Here is a 22,154-nt window from a genome sequence, read left to right as displayed (position 1 = left end):
GTATATAGTGGCCTTCTTTATTTCATTTGATCATTCTTGGTTTGAAGTTCAGACTGTCTGAGATCAAGATTGCTACCCCTGCTTTTTTCTGAAGTTCTGTGGCATGTAGTATTGTTTTCCATCCTTTAACTTTCAGCCTGTGAGTTTCTTTATGAGTTAAATGTGTTTCTTGTATACAACATATTGTTGGGTTTTGTTTCCTAATCCACTGTGCCAATTTATTTCTCTTAATTGGTGAACTGAGTCCATTTACATTGATGGTTATTATTGACATGTGTTGACTTATGATTGACATGTTATTTGAATGCTGTTTTGTAACCGTTTTTTCTCCTGTGTTTGTTTGTCCTATTTAGTGGGTTTCTTCTGTTCTAGTTTGTGGAGTTCTGATCATTTTGGTCCCTCTCTAGAACATCTTTCAGTAGTCTGTGTAGGGTTGGTTTTGCCACCATGAAATTCTTTAGTTGTTCTTTGTCATGAAAGTATTTCACTTCTCCATCAAACTTGAAAGAGAGTTTTGCAGGGTATAGTAGTCTGGGTTGGAATTTGTTTTCGTAGAGGACTTGAAGTACTCTGCTCCATGCTCTTCTTGCCTTCATGGTTTGTGAAGTCAGCCGTAATTCTGATGGGTTTTCCTTTGAATATGATCTGCTTCTTTTCTCTAGAAGCTTTCAGTATGATATTCTTGTGTTGGATTTCTGGGATCTTGACTATTATAACTTCTTGGTGTGTTTTTAATTGGGTTGAAGCTATTTGGAGTTCTGTATGCTTCGGTTACATGAGTATCAGATTGTTTCCTCATATTGGGGAAGCTTTCTGCTATTACTTCTGCCCATATTCTTATCATTTGTATTGACTCCTTCATTCTCATTGATGCCTATTAGTCTCACATTGTTCATCTTTACATTGTCTTGTAGGTGATGAATTATTTTTTCCTGCATCGTAGTTGTTTTTAAGAGATCCTTTCTTACCTTTTCACTAGCTGAACCAGCATCTTCAAGATCTGAAACTCTATCTTCACTTTCGCTCAAATGGTTTTTCAGGCTTGTAATTGAGATCTTAAGGTCCTCTACATCTCTGCTTCATGCGATCTATTTCTTTCCTGTATTGCTCATTCAAGGAATTCATCATTTTTTTAATGTCCTGTATTTTTTTTATCAATGTCTTCTTTTGAAGCAGTTATTAATTGTTTTACTGCAGAGTTTTTTTACAGATTGGGTTTCCTCTTTATGTTTCTGTATTTGATTCTTTAGTTCAGGTGCTATGAATTTAGAGATTTCTTTTTTCATTTCAGACACTAATTCTGCTTTGAGTTCCTTTAAACCTTTCTGCAGTTGGTTATTTACTTCCAATGCTATTAATTTATATATTTCAGCTAAGCTAATGTCCACTGCATTTGTTCTGGTTGGGCATTGTGTTTCCTCCATATGTTTCTGCATTTGAATCTTAGGTTCAGCTGCTATAAATTCTGAGTTTTCTTTTTTTTATTCCAGAAATTAATTCTGCTCTGAGTTCCTCTATATCTTTCTGCTATTGTTTATTTACTTCCGACGCTATTGATTCATTTATTTCAGCTGAGCTAGTATCCTCTGCACTTGGTATGGGTGGGCTTGAGGCCTGATATTGCATTTTGCTCCTTGTCTTTATCATTTTGTTTAACACTGACCTCTGGCCTTTGGTGTAGAGCTTTGGTGCAATTATGTCCTTATCACTTAATGAAATTTGGTTACTAATATAACAAGTTTTAGTTCATGCAGTTGTGCCTGGCTTGGGTTTGGCTACTGTGCTCAGCTCCTTACTGTTGTTGCCCTTGTAAATGGGCCTGCTGTACACCTCTGGTAAGATGATGTATTCCTGGATTAGCTGTGTGGTTTTGACCTTAGTCTCACTGCAGGGACTTTAGCTGTAGGGTTTTACCTCAAGCCTGTATAGCTATGTCTGGGCTGGGTCTGGAGGGGTATGAGGAGCGGGGGCGAGAGAGCACAGAAGCTCTCCCACACACTCACCAGGGTTGTATTTTGGTGGGTCTGCAGGACTCCCAAGAGCGCGGCAGAAGTTCTTACTCAGATGGCGGGCTGTGCTGGGTCTGGCTGGGCGGGGGAGGTCCGGAGAACACAGGGAAAGACCTCTGTCATGTGGCAGGCCTGGGCTTGGAGTGGTGGGCGGGCACAGGACAGAGCAGAAGCTCTCCCCCACTCTCGTAGGGCCTGGGGTTGGTCGGATATGGAGGACCCAAGGCACAGTGGAAGTTCTCACTCAGAGGGCAGGCTGCGCGGGGTCTGGCCGGCTGGGGAAGGTCTGGAGAATGCAGGGAAAGGCCTCTCTCACACGGCGGGCCTGGGCTTGGAGCAGCGGGTGGGCTCAGGATAGAGCAGAAGCTCTCCCCCACACTCACATGGCATGGGGTTGGTCGGATATTTGCTTTACTTTTTATACTTCGTTTTTGTACTTTTCTGCTGGATGGTTAAGACCGAGATAAAGCCAGACCTATATAACAAGAAATGTAACTTTTGTATCTGATAAGGTCAGTCAAATCCCTTCAGGATTTAACCTGTACCGCACTTTGTAGATCCTTTGTCAGTGTCAGCCATGTGGATGAGTCACAGCCATTGCTTGACCAATTTGCTCTCTGTGAAAGCCTGAGAGAATGTTTTCTCTCCATGTGACTTTCCTTAGGCACACTCTACATCATCGATCACATTCCTCTGTGGCCCCATAATCTCCTTGATCAGAAAATTTGGGACACAACTGAGTTACATAATGTTACAGTATAAGTTCTCCTATGTCCTGAGTCCTCATTGACCTTGAAAGGCAAGGGCCAAAATGTTGGCTGTCTTTGCAGCCCTTCTTTTTCTCTGATTTTTGGTCTGTAAACTTAGGTTATTAATCCTTCAAAACAGAAGCTTATTTTTACCCTACAACATATGCAGTTGGATTTAACCTATCTGTCTGAATATCAAACATCTTAGGCATAACATGGAACAGGTATTTTCTATCAAGTATTGATATGTTAAACATTAAGTCCCTGTAGAATATGAAGACAAAAATTTAAAAAAATTGAAAAAATATGAATAAATGGTTACATAATTTTACACAGAAATTAAGAAATCTAACAATGCCCTGAGTTTTAGTTTTTTGAGGAATTGTGACACTGATTTCCACAAGGGCTGCACCAGTTTACACTCCCACCAGCAGTAGAGAAGAGTTCCTTTTTTTGCCACAGCCTACCAGCACTTGTTATTGATTGACTTCTTGATAATAGCCATTCTTTTTGAAATCTTAGCACCATATAGAGTCCAGGTCTACGGCCAGGTAGTACGTGATCCCAGTGAGCCTGGAGCCAGATCTACACAGCTCATGGCAGTGTGTGGGCCTCAGTGTCTTGAACTCAGCCAGCAGCCACTAGAGAGAGCCACCCTGAGTCCCAGTCACAGTTGACCTCTCTCCAAGATGGCTGCCAGCCAATCTCTTGCTCTTGTGTGAAATCCCAAAGGGAACACCTCACCAGCCATGGCCACCCACTACTGCACTCCACCGGAGGGCTTTTCCATGGAGGCGGCTGGGGCTGCCAGCAGTCTCCTGTGGGTTTGATGCACATCTCTCCCCTAGTAAGTTCAGGCTCAGGGAAAAAGCACTGCCACCTACCTCCTTCCCCCTTCTTTGCTGAAGTTTCTCTCTTCACTGCCCCCATGGCCTTCCATTCTCACTTCAGATTTATCCTGGGTCCCAGAGAATCACTTGCTTCCTTCTTCTCTTCCTCTCACTGCTGTACTCCAGTGTCCAGACAACAGATCTTGGAGAGGCTCTTCCTTTGTTGCTCACCACTCCACCATTTTCCCAGAAGTCCCACATCTATTGTTTAAAGATTAAGATAGGGAAGGAATTATCCCTGCTTCATAGCTAAGGACATTGAGGACCAAGAGGATTATATGGCTTGTCCAAAGTCACGAATTTGACAGTGTAAGTTGGACTGGCATCTCCATCCCATTTTACCCAAGCCACCATCCTCCTCACCAATGCCACACTTTGACCTTGTCCCGGGCCAGCAGGTCAGTCAACGAAGGTCACCTGGGAGAGGAGCGGGGAATTGAGAGGGGACAAAGGACAGGAGACGTGAGAAATGGAGACAAGACAGGATTCTGATCAAGTCTTATTTATTGAGGGGAGGTGCTGGGTATATATAGCGGAGGCGCAGGGAAATGACGTCGGCGGGTAAAAGGTGCGAGTAACTAGGCAACCAGGCTGTGACAGGAAGTCCCACCTTCGGGGCATAGCAGGAGACTTATGGGAAATAGGTGGGGTAAAAAGAACTAGGAACTTAGCTCAGTAGAGGTAGGGGAAGAGGAAGTATGACGCTGATGCAACAAGAGAATTTTATAGGTCAGAGGCACTCAGGTGACCATTAAGGGATACGTGGCGCAGAGTCATGATGTGGCAGTTTAATTTCATGCATATTTGTTGCATAGTTGTTAGCCTCTTTATATAGAAAGATACTTAAGGCATATGTTCAAATTTATACTCATTCATTTCTTTATCCAACAAATGCTTATGTTTGTTCTGGATGCAGGTCTTAGACTACAGTCTTGGAATAGAATAATGAGCAAGGCGAAAAGAGTCCCTGTTCTTTTAGAGGTTACAGGCCAAGTATGAAAGCAGGAATTAAACAAAATAATTAATGCATTAAAATTGTGTGTGTTATAAGTAAATAGGGTGCCAAAAAAGAGTAAATATTAGGAGCTGCAAATTAGACTGAGCGGTTAAGCAATCTGCATGGACCTAAAGCAGTAATTAGCTGAGAAAAAGAGTGCAAAGTCCTGAGATGTGAGGACCATGTGCTAGAGTGAAAACGGGTTGACAGCAAAGGTACCCCAGAACAGCATGTGTGAGCCAGGACTCCTAGAAGGAGCACTGGGAAGCTGCTGAAGTTCCCCACAGAGCAGCGACATTTTACAAAGATTCCTTTGGCTGAAGTGTAGGGGAAGGAGCTGTAGAGGAGCTCAGAGGCTAACTCGCCACGAAGGAAAAATCTTGTAGCACATAACAGGTTGTTGCTGTGCATGTTGAGTTGAAACTTGGTTCTACAATTTCCCATGCAGCTTAAAGTTTGAAATGCAGCTGCAGCTTAGTGTGGGGCCAGAGAAACCTTCTGGGTGACTGTAAGCTGAGGGCAGAGGAAAGCTTTTGAAATCCCTAAGGCATTTGACATAAAAAGACAGGATGCTGTGAATGTTTATGCACCAGATACCAGGAACAGAATTTCTTGTGAATGTGTACATTTAACAATGGACAGAGGGGCTGGGGTGAGGAGCACTTCATATTGCATTTTATTTTTAGTGTGTCTGGAAATGAAGGAGAATGTAGAGTCCCAAGCCATAATGGGATTCTCCTGTTCCTACCTAAATTACCTCTCACATGGGCCATTCCTTACAGGATGGTACATATGGGGAAAGTTTCAGAACGCAGCCTGCTTGGCCACATTCCATGGCTATTGTTTTCTATGTCGGGGAGATTGAAAATACCTGTCATTGTGACTCTGAGCTATGGATTACCCACTGGAACATTTGTCATTTCATTTGTTTTCTTGACGTGTAAGTTATTTTTTTTTTTTCCCGGAACCAGGGGTTGAACTCAGGCCCTGTGCTTGCCAGGGAAGCACTTATTCCACTGAGCCATCTCCCCGGCCCCTCATTTGTTTTCTTGAAAGTGTGTATCTTTTCTTTTGCTTAGGTATTTCCTGTAAATGATGAGCCACCAGTCCTAAAGGCTGGCCTAATCCCCATGATGCATTGCTCCGAGGGCGGAGAGGTGGTCATTACTCATGAATACATTTTTGCTACTGACATGGACAGTGACAACCAGAAACTGATGTTTCTGATTACCAGAGAACCCCAGCATGGTATGGTGAGGAAGGCAGGGGTCAGAGTGGATTGGTTCTCCCAGGGAGATGTGATCTCAGGAGCTGTGACATACATGCACACAGGTAAGTGACATCACCGTGAGCAGTAAGGGGAGGCAGGCCACACGAGTCCTACTTTCACTCCTTGGTATGGGTTTCCATATCCTGACAATGGCAGTCCATGCTTGTTTCCATCGAAAATGATACAGCTCCAGCCAGTATCACTTTTTCAGGGATGATCATTGTATACAGGAGCATTTCTGACCTCAGTACCACAGTGCATTTCAGAGGGTGGAGAAAGCACAGTTGTCAGCCGCTGCTCTGTTCTTGATGCTTCTCGTTGGGTCAGTTTGATTAAAATGGGACCTTTTACTCACTGTGTCAGACACTGCTTCTTTAAGGGATGCCTCTCCATCCTCTCATTTGCATGTAGTTTTAGGAATGGTTTCATTAGTTATCAGGACTTCACTAAATGAAATTGCCACTTGACAAAATTTTTAAAGATTCAGCAGTAGAATTGCACATGGTTCAACCCAGTGCACATGTACATCTGTGACATTCTGATCCAATCACGTGGCCTCTCCACCCCTAGATTGACACAGAGTGAGTCTTTTGACATTTAAACTCTCTTGGGATGCTTTTATAAAATACCTGACTTTTTCTCTGCTCAAGCACCCAAGTCACTAAATGTTTCATTGTAGGTATAAAATAAATGTTTATTGAATGAATAAGCGATGAGTAAATGTGTTATGCCATTTTTTCACCAGCATGAACAGGAAGAGCCCTCATATTTTTGACTTCTAAAGTTGAAGGTGGCTTGTTTCTTTCTAACTCAGACCTTCAACTTTGTTTTTCCAATTTGTCCTTCTTTCATCTCTTTGTCTCTGAATTCAGTTACTTGTGGGTTTTCCTTGTCATTTATTTTAAAAAGAGAAAATGGTGTCAAGCGTGATCTCTGCAGCCCTGACCAGCATACCTGGTGAGGAAGGAGGGCCCTGGTCTCGGGCCTTGTTCCCAGCAGCTCAAGCACTAACTGTTTGGCTCTTGGAAGGCTGAAGGCGATGTGTGAGAATTACCCAGAGCACAAGCACAGGCTTTCCTGCCCCTGGCGAGCAAGCTGTCCTACGCCACGCTCTGAGCAGTCGGGAGATGGTCCTGTACTCATCAGCTGTATAATCCTGACATTTTCTTCCTCCTTCCTCTTTCTGTTCAATTTAGGGTCATTTTGAATCTTACACAGTAGAAGAAAAAAAACTAAAGTGAAGAAAAGGAAAATATATGCCGCTTCTAATCCAGGCATAGTTGCTACTTAAAAAAAAGAGAGAAAATCTTGGCTAGTATATGCAAAGGAGATTCTGAAATAAATGACCACAGTGGAGATGGATTATCATTGCTTTTCACCTACCAGGGTCCTCTGCTCTGCGTAATTGCTATGCAGTTGCTGGTTATTTATTTTAGGCCGTTAATGCGCATGGAAAGACAATTAGGAAGGGACAAGGGTGTGACCACTTCTCCCTGAGATCAGTCCTAATGCTGAAGGATTGGGGGAGGAACGAAACCATCACCAGTCAAGCTTCATGGCTCTCCCTTGTTCATCTGTGAACTGTCACAGCCTTGTTAGCCCGAGGTCGCCCCTCCATATGGTGGCCGATAGCTGGCAGAGCTTTTGCAGGAGGCAACAGATGGACAGGCATTTTTGCATTATTTTCATGACTGTATTTAATTTCACAGTGAGAAAGTTGGGTTTCCCATTTATCTACAGAAGCTCCATCCCTTGCCATTCTGTGCTTGCAGAAAAGGTGTGAGTAGATCTCATCTTGGTTTTCTATATTTTAAAAAAGTCAGCGTTCAGCCATCACTGTATCTTCCAGGTGGGGAGGTTGGCCTGGTGCCTCGTCTGGACACCGTCTCACTGGTGGTTTCGGATCAAGAAATGGGCCCTTTTGTAAATGGCTGTTGCCACAACGGACCTGATCCATCTGCTCCTCCACATGGGTCCTTTCCAGTGTACGATCTCAACATCACAGTGCATCCAGTAGACAATCAGCCACCTTCAATTGTAATAGGTAACAATTTTTTGTGACAGTACTATTATCTTACTTACTGTTGTTCCTGTGGGTCAGCAAAATGATACACTGCACAGGCAAGTACCATAAACAGTTGCCTTCTAATAATTGCCTCAATAGAAACTTGTAGAAAACCCCAAATTTATAAAAACTTATAAGATAAAGGCAAAAAGAGTTCTAGAGAGGAGAGGAAGAGGGGGTACACGTGTGCTTTGGGACAAGGACAACCCTGGAATTCTCAGATATTCTGGTTTTATTTCACATGGGGAAATATAATTTGCTGCCTGCTGGAGAATGATTTATTTTATCCATAATAATTTCTATTAGAATGAGTATAACAGAGAGACCATTTATATACATTTAACCTTATTTGCTTTTCAGAAAGTCATCTCTTCATAAGCATTATGTAGATGTTCTACCTCTCGGAAAAAAATCAGCATATGTATGAATGTTATTGTAATTTGCAAACTATCTCCCAAGCAATGTTCTGGAAAGGAAGCATTATCCCAGCAGAATAATTAAGCGCCAGGCATGAAAAAATGTTCGTTATGAGCAATTCATAATAGCTCTCAGGCAATTAACACTCTGACAAACAGAGGTAACAACTGTTCTTGAAGAGTACATAAACTACATTTAGTGGCTTATCATTAAAAACAGTTTGGCAATTCTTATTTTCATTTGCCACTTCTGTGGAGACACAAGGGAAATCAGAGATCTTTGAGAATGAGTAAAGGGCTGTGCTGGAGCATTCAGTATTTTTTCTGACTTACCATTATTATCTGGCTTGCTTGTACAAGAAAAATAGCAGCTCCATAAGTCAAATTAAATTCCACCCATTACCCCTGAATGTCTTTACTGTAAAGAGAATTACGCCAAAGGACATGAATGTTGTCGCCATGGAAATGTGTGTGCATGGGGGAGGCTTTCTGAATTAGGATTTCGATCATTCCCCTTGTCCTCACCTTTCTGGTCAGAAGATCCGTGCTAAGTTGTAATTATATTGTTATTTGTACACAGGTTCCATGTTTGTTGTAGATGAGGGGTCCTCAGCAGCCCTTACCATTAACCATTTGTCTGCCACTGACCCCGACACGGCTGCAGATGACTTGGAGTTTGTTTTGATTTCTCTTCCCCAGTTTGGCTATCTTGAAAACACACTCCCTTCTGTGGGGTTTGAGAAGAGCAACGTGGGCATAAGTGTTGGTAAGTCGTGCTTTCGTGGCCAATAATGACTCGCCTTTTATGGATGTGGCTGGTCAGATCACAGTTAGTAAGAAGATTAAAGATGTTCATGGCACAATATATATTCAAAAAATTATTATTAAAACTAATACTTTTGCATCTATTTTTTCATTTTAATTTTTATTCTGACATTTCCATGCATGCACGTTTATACCAAAGTAAATGCGAATTCACTTTTTAAAGATGTATTTGTTTGGCACAGGATCTCACTATGCAACTTGGACTCATAGTGATCCTCCTGTCTCAGCCTCCCCAGTGCTGGGATTACAGGTGTGCAATACCACGCCCCGTTCTGGGGCCAGTCCTGCACACCCTTGGTTTTGGGGCTGGCACAGCATGTGGTGCTGGAGATCAATCCTGGATCCTTGCACTTGCCAGGCAGGTGCTTAGACTACTGAGCTATCTCCCCAGCCCACAGATTCACTTTTGAAAAATATGAGAATAATATGCTTCTGAAGGCTCTCACAGCAGCACAGAATACTTGGGCAGAATTAATTGGGTGAAAATCCGGAAAGTCTCAGTCTCACATCTTTTTAGCATTTTAAATAGATATTGGTACAAAAGACTGGGAGATGCATTATGATTTTTACAACAGAGAGAGCTCAGGATATTGGAGCAGATGATACTAATTTTGAAACCAAAATGTGTCTCATATTTAAATAACTCTTACATTTCAGGGAAAGACAAAACAACCAAAGAAAAATAGAAAGCAAAAGCAAAATTTTCCAAAGGCAACATTTTAGAAGTAAAGATTCTCCAGTCCCTCCTGAGGCATATTTTTTATTAATAGGAGAGATAATTGAATTTGTGGAGAATTGCTTTAAAGGTTACCCAATTTTTCCTTTGATTTCATCAACAACTTAGGCTATTTTTTCCTCTTGATTTTCGGCCACACCGCAATACCTAAATTTCAGGCCAGCCAGTCGCAGTCAGTTCATGCGACCTGTTGCTTGATATGCGTGCCAAGCAGGCAAGTTGACTGACGGCTGGCTTGGCCTTTATGGAAGGAGGTGGTCACTTTCTTACTCAAGTACGGTGAGCACTGCTCAGGCAGAAGCAGCAGCTTAATCTCGGGCTGCATCTTTAGGGTTCATCCCAGCACTCTGGACAATGCTCAGAATGCCCTGTGCTCTGGGTTAGCAGCCACCACTCCTTCATCTTCCACAAATATTGGAACCCTTCTCGATGATCTGTGGGTGTCTGCTGCTACAGTGATGGTGGAGGGTATGGCAGCGACTCTGATCTCCTCTTTGCTGTCCCTGTTTCTTGTCGGTGTGCTCCAGCTTCCTTTCATTGGAAAGACATGAAAACCTTGCACATCAACTATGTGCAGTCCAGGCATCGGAGGGTAGAGCCCACTGCCGACCAGTTCGTGGTGCTTGTCACAGATGGAAAACGCCGCTCCCCACAGGCACCATTTCACATCAAGATCAACCCCACCAACGATGAAGCTCCTGTCTTTGTGGTTCAGAATATTACTGTAAGGAACACATCAGGATGTTCCATCTCTCTTCCTAGTTTCTGATCTTATTTTCATCTAGTCCATTTACATTGTTGCAGATGCATTTCACACTTTAAATTGGTGAGGGGTGAGATTGGCATATTCTGTAATGCAGTGTAATTGCTTGGAAACTTAATTTCGTAATAGCAATAGTTGTAATAGTAGTTGCAAGCTTATAGCAGCTGCATGCATGCTGTTACTACGTGTAGTGTCTTGTAGAGGGGTACGGACCAGGTCGTAGGTGCCGAGCCTTTGCATGTACTCACATTTACTTCTCACCATGGGCTTTTAAGGAGATGAATGGTATTATTTTTATCCACTTCATAACTGAAGAACTTAGGTATAAAGGAGCCAAGTAATTTGTACATCATAGTAACGTGTGTATGTATACTGTGTCTCCTCCATGTTCTATTTATAAATACAGGACCATATAATAAGCGCTACTAAGCCCTTTACTGTTTAAAGCAATAAGATACATTAAAAATTGTGAAAGTTCAGGAGATTAAATTAACAGATTGGTATCTGAATGTGCAGATCCTAGATCCAATTTGACATTCTGCAATCTCAGAGCTGGGGAGATAGCTCGGTAGAATAAGCACTTGCCTGGTAAGCACAGGGTCCTGAGTTCAATCCCTGTACTGAAAAAAAATAAAGTAAAATAAAGATATTTTGAAATCTGTAGAAAAATGTGAGGGCAATTGATAGATTTGATATTTATTTTTATGTTCCCACTAAGTTAGCAATTTCCTCTTGCGACTCACTGCACACGTAAATACCTTACAAAAATGGAAATGGGTTTATCTTCAAATGAAATGTGTTAGCAGTTGGTCGGAAGGGAGAGTGGACACGTCCAAGTTCGGTTCTGACCTTCCCCACTCTGCCCATCCAGGTGTGTGAGGGTCAGCAGACGGAGCTGGACTCGGCCGTCATCAGCGCTGCCGACCTGGACATCCCCAAGGACGTCCTGCTGGTCAGCGTTGCCCAGCAGCCCCGCCACGGCCTCCTGCTCAGCAGGATGTTCGGCAAAGACACACCGCACACTCAGTCACTGGCGAGCCCTGGCCCAAAACGCGAGCTAGTTCACACCTTCTCCGTGGAGCTCCTGGAGTCTGGTATCTCGCGTCCCGCTTTTCTCCACCTGTGGTTGGTGTAGGAGCCTACCGTCCCTTGTGTGTGAGCCCAAAAAAGTCGCCTCCGAGAGCGGAGGGTGGGGTGGGGCACCAGGGCTGGCGGGCGGAGGGCGGGAGATTAGCCTCGGCTCGAAGCTGGGAATAATAGATAATTTAAATAGCAACAACGTGTTTTCTTTCACTTTTACAGTGCCAGTAAAGCATGATTTTTGTCTACATAGCAAGATCTTGTGTCAAAAAATAACTAAATAAAATAAAATAAATAAAAAATAGGTTTTTGTGATTTTGGTAGTTCACTGGAAATTTTTACTGCCATAATAAAAAATTCCCTTTTAAGACTATTGGGATCATGGAACTAAATTTTAAGAGATATGCCTGCCAAAATTTCCTCAGTTGAAACGAATATAGAACTATGTATAATAAAGACTCATTAGCCTCTGCGAAGATAGTTTGCTCTTGAGGGCGATGGCACATTGAGCTAGCAGCCTAAATTATTTCTTAATCACCCTTTTTAAAAAACCGATTTTCTCTCATTTTCCACATATAAAACACTTTCAAATCTTTGGTCAAAGCGTGTGGTTCTAGAGTGACAGCCTCCTCATCGTCTCCTCCCTTCTCCACGTGTCCTATCTGCCCGGCCTGGAAGGTCCCTGTCCTTGTCCCTTGAGCACGCAGCTTCTTGCGGAGCCCACCCAGGCCTGCTCTTCCCTACCCCCGCCTCACCGTCGTGTTTCTCAGCGTTTCTCTTGCTGTCCCTCACTTCTCGCTGCCATCAGTTAGGCCATCCGCCCCCACGTTTATTTTGTAATAGCTGCACAATAATTGCCTCATGTTTTAATTTGAAAAACTACTTCATATATTTTTAGGTTTCTATCAATTGTAAAGAAGTAAATTTTGGGGCTTAAGTGATGATGTGGCCAAGTAAGATACATTGTTACAAATATACTTTAATTTCAAATTTAAGACAAGGGAAAAGGAAATACTAATTCAAACTTGACTCTCAGGAAAAGTGTTATCAGGCTTGCTTATTCCCAGGTTAGATAAGTATTTCAGCCTGATCGTGTAGAGTGTGGACTGCATCATTGTCACTTGGAAGGAAAATTAACATTTTCCATACATTAATATTTAGGTTAATATTTTAGTGACATTTCCAGAGATTAGGTTTTTCACTTCTACTTTATCTTTGGTTCATTTGTGCATAGGTTAAAAAATGAAGATATTCTCTCCAACATTCTCCTTTACATAAATAGAGTAATGCTGCTACCATCTCAGCTAATCTTTTTTCTTATATTTTGAATATTAATTATAAACATAGTTTTTAATAACGATAGCTTCTAGTCTTGTTTTACAGTGTTTCTATGGATGTCCTGTACTGCAATTTTATTTTTGAATGGATTCTTTTAAAAGTTTTATTCATAGCTATCTAGTACATAATCATTAGAGTCAGCATGAGGCCTGGCATCGGTACTAATGCATCTTAATTCTTTTTCACCTTTCCCTTGTCCCCTTGCCCCTCCCCCCCCTTGATCTCTTTTGCAAACATTCTATGTCCTTTTCCTGTTATTCCTTTCCCCTTATCTATCTTTCATTTTGCTATTTCTGGATAGTTTCTCATTTCTTGGTGTTGATCTTTACACATCAATAAGCATTTTGCGTAAATCTTGGTGCAAATCTCTTAGTATTTCTGAGACTGTCGTATGTTTTGCAAACAGAAAATATAATTCCTTCAATGATGTTCTTTTTCAAGATCCTTTTGTCTCTTCAGGATTTCTTGTATTTTTGTAGGACTATTACGTAGCTTTAAAAATAGTTAAATATAGTTTTTAGATTTAAATTTCGATCCACTTAGAATTTGTAGTTAGTAACTGGCTCAAGATAGGACACTAATGTTCCTCATCATTCATTTTCTTTCATTTAAACACTCTAATACCTAATAATTTTTTTTCTGTACTAATGCTCAATTAAGACCTTATCAAACTTTAGTCACTCTCTTACTTCACAAACCAATTTCAGAAATTAGAACAGATTCTTTGTGATGTGTTGAGATGATTCCACCGTGAGAAAGCTCTATCTTCTCTCTCATTTCTCCTGCTTCCAGGAATGAGGCTGGTGTATATGCACGATGACTCCGAGAACCTCGCCGACGCCTTTGCGGTCCAGCTCTCAGATGGGAAGCACACGGTACTCAAGACCATCTCAGTGGAGGTGACACCAGTTAACGACGAGAAGCCCACACTGAGCAAGTGAGCTTCCGGGAAAGAGTCCCTTCAGATTTCTGTAAATCCCATGAAGCGTGGAGTCCTATAGCTGAGACATGCGTGTGCTTGAAGAATCAGCCCCCTTCCACAGTTCATTTCTGTCACAGTGTCCCCTGCCCACTGAAGCGCTGGGAGCCCTGGTGCAAATGTAGGTTAGCAAGTTTAACAGAAAAGGACAGGAGAAGGAGGTACGGGAAAGAGATATATTTATGTATCTGTGCAGGATGACTTGGATAATTGTACCACTGATTTCTGCTGGTCTACAGAATTTTTTTTCTTGTCCTTTTTAATTCCTTATAACTAGCTTTTAAACCAATTTTCTGGTAATCTGAACAACTAATTTGAAGACAACATTAGGCAATGCAGCAACTTCAGTGATTAAGTTCTGTATTTCTAATTTTTCTTCTTTTGCGTTCTCTTTAGCAGTCTACTTTAGTAAAAAACAAACAAGCAAACAGAGAAAAAAGTCTAGGTTATGGATGATACTGGGGATTGAACTCAGGAGCACAGACCTACATCCCACCTTTTTAATTAATTAATTAATATTTATTTTGAAGTGAAGTCTTGCTAAATTATTCAAGCCTGTCTTGAATTTACCATTCTCTTTTCTCTCAGTTATGGGTTACAGGAACACACCTACTGATTAGTCCTTTAATTATTTGATTTTTCTCTAAAAATACTAGGTATAAAAGGTAAGAATGACTGAACATGCAGTGTAGAATGCGCGTTCTGCTAACCACTTAAACCACGTGCACACATGTTAGAGTGCAGTCAGTGTAGATCCAGCTAGAGCCCATCCTCACCCTTTTCCAGTAAGGGGCGCAGGGCAGCACCAGCCCCCTCCTCCTATCTCATCTCCCGCTCCTTGGTCCACCACATTTCTCTTCCATCCCGTAGCAGCATCGACACCCTCTGCCACCTCATGCCCAAGTCACTGCCTTAAAGAATTCTGCTGCTCATAATCACAAACTTTCTCTTGATTCCCATCGCTACTGCTCAGAGTTTGATCCTGAGGTTCGGAATTATCAATTGTATTTGTACAGTTCCAGCCATTTCTTTTCTACCTGGCGACTGTCCAGAACTGTACAAGGACGCAAAAAGTACAGAAATGTTAGGAAGGCCCGCTGCTCTTCAGGGCTAGATGGGGGCAAGCACCTGGCTCCTAGACAGCGTCACCTCTTTATTCAACAGTGTCCCAGGGAGCCGTGGTGGGAGAACAGTCTGAATATTTATCATGGACAGAACAAGTTCATGAAAATACGTAGATGCCCAAGTCTCCTGCATGCTGCAGAAAGGGGGGCTTCAAAGAAGTTTCTTTCTTATCATGTCCAGTCGCTAACTGTTCCCTTATGGGCCACCAGGTAGGTCCTTAAAAACTATGGGCTGCTTGGCATCAGGAGGCCCTAGGTTCAAACCCCTGGATGACAAAACAAAAACAAAAACAAAAATGCATTATGGAAAAGATGGATGAGAAGGTTTTGGAGGGTGTCTTTCAGACATCAAGTTGACCAGTGTATTTCCCAGACATTTCTAAGTCTTAATTTCCTAGCTGGAATATCAGACTGCTGTGACCTTGATTTGTATGGATGAAAATATGAAGGGCATTGCAATGTTGCAAATCCTTTTCCTAATTATTTAATTTATAAGAGGGCAAGGAGTAAAAGCTGGCATTTATTAAGTGCTTGCTATATGACAGCCATTATATTATATTTTTTTCACATATTATTTTATTAAATTCTCATCCAGATTGGGGGAGGGACTAAGAATTATTTTCCTCAGTCAGTAAAACTAGCACTAAAGAGTTAAAACTGTCACTGTCTCCAAAGGTCATGTCCTTGCTGTTAGACTCCTTGAACTACAAAATCACCAAGTATGTCTCAAAAATTCCTTCTTTTTTTGCCTTTTTTTCCCCAGTGTATTTTAGCACAGGATCTACAGAGTCTCACCATGTAGATCAGACTTGTGATCCTCCTGTTTTCAGCCTTCAAAGTGCTGGGATTACAGGCACTTGCCACCATGCCCAGTCTCAATCACCGTCTCAGCACTCCCCGGAGTGGGGGGCTGGCATGGCACACTGGGGATTGAACCTAGTCCCTGTGCCTGCCTAAGCAGGCTCTTTAGTCCACTGAGCTATCTGGCTGGCCCCCCAAAATCCCTTCTTTTATGACCTGAAAATAGGTGCTGGGCTATTTTGAAGGGAGGAGGGGAAGGATGGGTACAATTTGTCCCTTTTCTCACAGGGAGCAGGAAAGTTGGATATAATCAAAGCATGTTATAGGCATGCATGGAAATGTCACAGTGAAGTCCATCATTAGTACAATTAATTGGATTAAATAGTTATACTAATTTTAAAAGATGCTATAGCCATGTCTTCTCACATCATGCCAAGTCACCAGGTCAGTTTGGTGCTGCTGTGACAACGTGACATAAAGGTCCTCCAGGGAGCCCCTTAAGTTCATTCCAGATTCTCTTTTGCAATCAACGACTCTTGTGTTTTGAATGGTTATAAATATTTGTCTTAATTTTAGAAAATGCTAATAGCTCTTTACTTGACAGGCATTCTTACATACAGTCAAGTGCATTTCTGTGCATAATTTTTAACTATCTAATTGGTTAAGGAAGAAAAAAGGCTGAAGTGTTAAGCCAGCTATAATAAAATAATAGGCAAGATGGAAAAAAAACTTAAGGAAAGAAGCAGTCTAGGAAATGCAGTATTGCTCATCAGTGACTTTCTGATGCTGTTATCTATTCAAAGGTACCTTTTTATCTGAGCTGCATTGTTTTCATCAGTAAGTTTGCATGGAATTTGCTGTGTTTACCAACACATGCTAGTCATTCTGGAATATGGGGCTAAAATCTAAATCATGAAGCTCATAAATTCCCGTGATCTGCCATCATACCAGAAAGCTACACGTTATCATTGTTATTTTGCATTATGGTTCAAATTAAGAAATGAAATCATAAAAAGTACAAGTTTAGTTTAATTTTTCAAAGCTCCTTTTTTATTATTATTTTTTGCATTTAGTACAGGGTCTACAGGGTCTCACTATTAGGTTGGACTCATAGTGATCCTCCTGTTTTCAGCCTCCCAAAGAGCTGGGATTACAGGCATGCACCATCACACCCAGTCTCAGTTGCTGTCTCAGCGTACCCTGGGGCGGGGCCAGCTTGACATGCCAGGGATCGAACCCCAGCCCCAGCACTCTGCCTAAGCAGGTGCTTTAGTCCGCTGAGGTATCTGGCTGGCCTTCTCCTTTTTTTTTTCTTTTCTTTCTTTCTTTTTTTGGTGGACCCAGGGATTGATCTCAGGCCCTTGCACTTGCCAGGGAAGCGCTTACTCCACTGAGCCATTTCCCCGGCTCTCTCCTTTTTCTTTTTAAAAATATATCTTACTTTTAATCGACAGAAGTGGCCCTATTTATGGAACAGTGTGTCGTTTCAGTACCCGCCTGCAATGCTGTAGGGACAGGGCAGGGTGCCTGGCCTTCCTATCAACTCAGGTATCATCATGTTTTCCCAAAATCTCTCCCTTTCTTTTGCCTTCCTGTTTGCTGCTTGTCCTTTCTCTCCCTTCTGTGCCCTTGGGTAGGTCATACCTTGTCTCCTGTGCTTCTGTTATTTGTTTGCTCTTGACCTTTAATTTCTCCTCTTTTTCCTCCTGTTGATAGACACAGGGATGCAGTCTGTGCTTCAGCGAGCGGATGCTGGAGTCAGGCTCAGCTCGCCCTTGCACCAGTGAACTGATCTTGACCATGAGAGTAGAGCAGCTCCCTCCACACCTGTTTCTTTACTTTTCTTTCTTTCTTCCTTTTTCTTTTTCTTTCTTTCTTTTTTTTTTTGCAATGCCAGGGATCAAACTCAGGACCCTATGCTTGCCAGGCAGGTACTTATGTCACTGACCTATCTTCCCAGCCAAGATACTGTTTCTTTAAAAAAAAAGCTTAAACATGTCCTCACCAAGATTGAACCCCAAATTTACAGTAGTAAAAACACCCTTTGCTGTCCCCTCTCCTGGGAATGTCTTCTAAATAAATGGCCTGCATCACTGTGTGCTCCAGGGCCCTCTCAGGGTAACCCCCAGATTATGGCACTCTTCTGTGATGTTAATTCTGATGCTTTATCCCACCAAACCATTTATCTTCTTTAGCACATCAGCTTCCTGTTTTCATTAATCTATTTCTTTCTATAAATGGTGTCACAAATCTCAATAAGCTCCCAACCAACAGATTCATTCATCTTCTAGAATAATGGGATTATTATTCTCCAGTAAAGTTGTAGATGAAAGTCTCCTGTTGCCTGGCAAAATGTCTATCCTGGGTGGGCAAAACCTCTCCCTAAGGAAGAGAAGTTGTTAACTGAGATGCTCAGGCACTGGCTTCTCAGCAGAGGAACCGAAGGCAGTGGGATGCTATTGGTGCTACGCAGTGTCTTTGATCTGGGCCCAAGAAATCCAGGCATGTGATATGTCTCCAAAACAAAGCTGTCAAAGTGGCCAGAGTATACTATAGTTCAAAGCTAGAAACACTGGCAGGAAGAAATCCATTGCTTTCTCGGTTGGTTCCAGAGAGAGTGCAGAATCATTTGCGAATGCAGCAGCCCTGCTCACAGTCTATAAAAGAAGTGCCCAGGGTGGAGGCCTCAGCCACCCCTGCCTGTCTACCTGACCAGGGTTAGGCTGCCTTGGTGCTGGGTTGAAATGCCTGGCTACAAGCTGAAGCTTCTAGAACATTACTAGTGAGAGGATGAGTAACACAGAGGCCACAGATGACCCCACAGCTGCAAACCCAGAATACTGTGTCCTTGCAGGGTCTGGAGCACTGGGCACGGGGTAAGCCAGTTAGTGTCTCTCAGCAAGCTTCAATCTGTGAATTAGAATGGTAGTGCCTCGCCCACTAACTGCATGGCACTATTAGTGTCATCTGAAATATTGGAAACAAATTGTTGTACAAACTGTGCCTTAACTTACAAGATTGTGACGTTCTACCTGTATAAAAGCAATTAGAAATATTACCTGGTACTCTGTTCATTGTTTACTTTCATTGTCTTTTTGGACTTGACTGAGCTAAGTGAAAGATTTCACTTTGTGTGTCTGCTAGTCCCTTTCAGTATTATGGATACTGAATATCATTCCTTAACTATTGAAGGGTGGGAAATGTAGCAGACAATATAAGTACAGGGCCGGGGAGATGGCTCTATAGAATAAGCACTTGCCTGGCAAGTACAAGGTCCTGAGTTCAATCTCTGGTTCTGAAAAAAAAAAAAAAAAAAAAGTACCCTCTGCTAAAGTAATAACTCCTATTATTTATTTATCTATTTTTAAGAGAATAAGAGATAATAAAAGAAAACATTAGAAACAATACAGAATTTCACTAAACAAAATGATAAGAATTGAACAATGGTTGTATTGAACAATGTTGTCTTCAAATTAGCTGTTCAGATTACCAGATATAAGCATGCAAAATTGGCCAGAAAAATTTAAAAGAAGAGAAAAAATTTAAGCATCAAGTGCTCCTTTCAGTAGACTACCAGTACAACTATCCAAGCTCTCCTGTGTACATACATGCATATTTCTTTTTCTCTTTCTTCTTTCTTTATTTTCTCCTCTCCCTCATCCCAGTTGTTTCTTCCATTTGGACAGTTTCTTTCCCTTTCACACTATCTATTGTACCTTTCAGATTCTATTTACTCTTTGCAAAAATCCTCAATAAAATACTGACAACCAGAATGTGGTAAATCATCAAGAAGATTAAACATCATGGCAAAGTGGGATTCATTCCAGGAATGCAGGGATGGTTCAAGATTTGCAAACCCATAAATGGATACACACATCAACAGAGCCAAAAACAAAAATCACACAATCACCTCAATTGATGCAGAAAAAGCTTTTGATAAAGTTCAATACTCATTCTTGATTTTTTAAAAAAAAAATCCTACAGAAAATCAGAATAGATGGTCTTCACCTCAGTCTGATAATCCTTTTATATCAACCCGAGTGTTTTTTCTCTTTCCATTTCTTTTATAGGAAGGCTGAGATTGCGATGAGTATGGGTGATACTCGCATTCTTTCTAGCGCTGTTCTTTCTGCCATAGACAAAGACTCACCCAGGGAGAAGATTTACTATGTATTTGAAAAGCTTCCCCAAAATGGGCAACTTCAGCTTAAGGTTAGTGGCCTTTTTCCCTTTGTTTTTCAAAATGAATGTGGCAGACACACATTTTCTCAGCGTACACATTCTTATAATTGTGCTTATTCTCCAATAGCCATCTTTTTGCCCATAAGTAGAAATTTTACTTTCCCTGCACTACAGCACACTCATGTCCTTTTATATTTTCTTAGTCAATGAGGGGCAAATTCAGCCCACCTTAAGATTCTTCGTAGCTCCTTTCCAGGATCAACACTAAATTCGGGGGGCGGGGGGAGAAACCCAGTGGCTTTTAAGACAGCTTCCTTCCCACCGTGTTTTGTATGATCCCTGGGACTTCGCTCTTCAGCCCCCAGTCATAGAACTCTTCAGGCCCAAGACATCAGTTTTCCCCCTCACCTTCTCTTCCCCTCTCCTTTTCCTGCCCCTCATCCTCTCTCCCTCTTTCAAGTAAGGAACCATTGTCAAGAACAGGACAAGACTGACTACTCTTTCACCATGGTCAGGCCTAGGAAAATCTGAAGCTCCTTCTGCTGCAGTTTCCCAGCCAATAAAGTTTCTGTCTTGTGCCAGCGCAGCGCGGACCGAGGACAGCGAGGCCCTCCCCGCTCAGACTCCAGGCCCCCTCTGAGTGTTAGCACTGCCTGCCTCCCCAGGGGTCTGCAGCCAGCAGCACTGTCTCCGTCCTTTTCCAGCCCTCATCTTGCTCCCTGAGCAGGGAGAAGCCTGCTCTCTTTTCCAGGGAGACCACTCGTCCTGCAAACAATAAATGTACCACCTTGTTTGGTATTCTATTTGAGATTTATTTAAAAGCTGAGCAACCAGTTTTTTTACTCTGTGACCCCACATCCTTTGCTGCTCTGGAATCCTCAGGTTAAGGCTGGTGAGGACAAAGCTTAGAACCAAGAGTCACATTTGGGGGAAATTTCAGCGGGGACTCATCCCACCCCACTAAAATCCGATTTTAGCAACTGTTGTATTTGACTGCAGTAACATTAACGGATTTGTGTATATCCTGGAAATTATTTGCTGTCATGGAAAGCAAGAAAGCACAGGAACTGGAGGGGACGCTAGAGGTCAAGTCACATGGCTTGGTTGCTGGCTTTCCCAGCAGCTTGTTTATGGAGCAGACTTCCTTGTTGCAGTCCTAGAATGGTGAGAGTTCAGCCTGACTCAGAGTGGGCGCAAGATGCTTTAAGATAGCGCAGCCCAAACTTGGGAAAGGTCAGCGGAGTGACCAGTCAACACATTTATCTGAGTGGTGGAGCAAGACCAGCAACGACCACTAGCCGCCCCCGAGGTGATTATGTCACCGAATGCCAGGCTCTTCCTGAAAGGGACAAAGGCACAGTCCTATGGAGGTGGCAAGGATCCTTTCTGCGTGCAGCCGCAGCTTGATTGTCTTAGATTGTAGGCACCATAAAGAATCAGAGTGAAGAGCAATCACTGATTTAAATTGAGGTACAGCTGTGTCCTTATTTCATTTCGAAGAGTAATGAAGCAGAAATGCGGTAGAGGCTCTCACGCGGGCGCAGCTTGGGAGCCGAACTGTGCGGGGTCTGTGGAAATCCAGATGGGTCCGCATTCCCAGTAGGGCTCCCCAGCATTCCCTGCGCCTCCTGCGGGGCTCCCCAAGGCTGTCTCAGTTTCGGGGCCAGGGACCCAGGCCTCCTGGATGTTTGTTTCCTGTTGGTTTTCCTTGATTTTATCATTTTGGATCTCACTTTTCTTCCTCAGTTGATTATGTTAAGTGAAACTCACATCACAGGCTATCAGAGAGGCAGTAGGTGGAGACAGGAGACAGCAAACAGCCTTCTTCTATACTTACTTTCTTAGACAAGATTGCAAAGCGGAAAACTTAAAATTGTAGGCTGTCTAGTTTAAAACCTGAAGGAGAATCTGTTTGAAAAACAATGTTTGC

The 22,154-nt window shown here is 42.4% G+C and overlaps 1 protein-coding gene across 3 annotated transcripts in view; it reads left to right on the top strand.

The window, feature by feature from the left end:
• The window catches only part of Frem1 (FRAS1 related extracellular matrix 1), a 171,269-nt gene that overhangs the window by 92,770 nt on the left and 56,345 nt on the right, over positions 1-22,154 (top strand). For all 3 annotated transcript variants that reach the window (XM_023715844.1, XM_012514849.2, XM_023715845.1), the window contains exons 16-22: positions 5,725-5,977; positions 7,765-7,959; positions 8,977-9,162; positions 10,485-10,681; positions 11,592-11,814; positions 13,931-14,075; positions 20,113-20,254. In XM_023715844.1, coding sequence (XP_023571612.1) covers positions 5,725-5,977; positions 7,765-7,959; positions 8,977-9,162; positions 10,485-10,681; positions 11,592-11,814; positions 13,931-14,075; positions 20,113-20,254 — 1,341 coding nt within the window. The remainder of the gene's footprint in view (positions 1-5,724; positions 5,978-7,764; positions 7,960-8,976; positions 9,163-10,484; positions 10,682-11,591; positions 11,815-13,930; positions 14,076-20,112; positions 20,255-22,154) is intronic.

This window comes from Octodon degus, unplaced genomic scaffold, assembly GCF_000260255.1.
Source record: "Octodon degus isolate 3935 unplaced genomic scaffold, OctDeg1.0 scaffold00044, whole genome shotgun sequence".
In the NCBI taxonomy this organism is placed as follows: domain Eukaryota; kingdom Metazoa; phylum Chordata; class Mammalia; order Rodentia; family Octodontidae; genus Octodon; species Octodon degus.
Note: the sequence above shows the minus strand (reverse complement) of the source record. Positions and strands in the feature narration are given on the sequence as shown.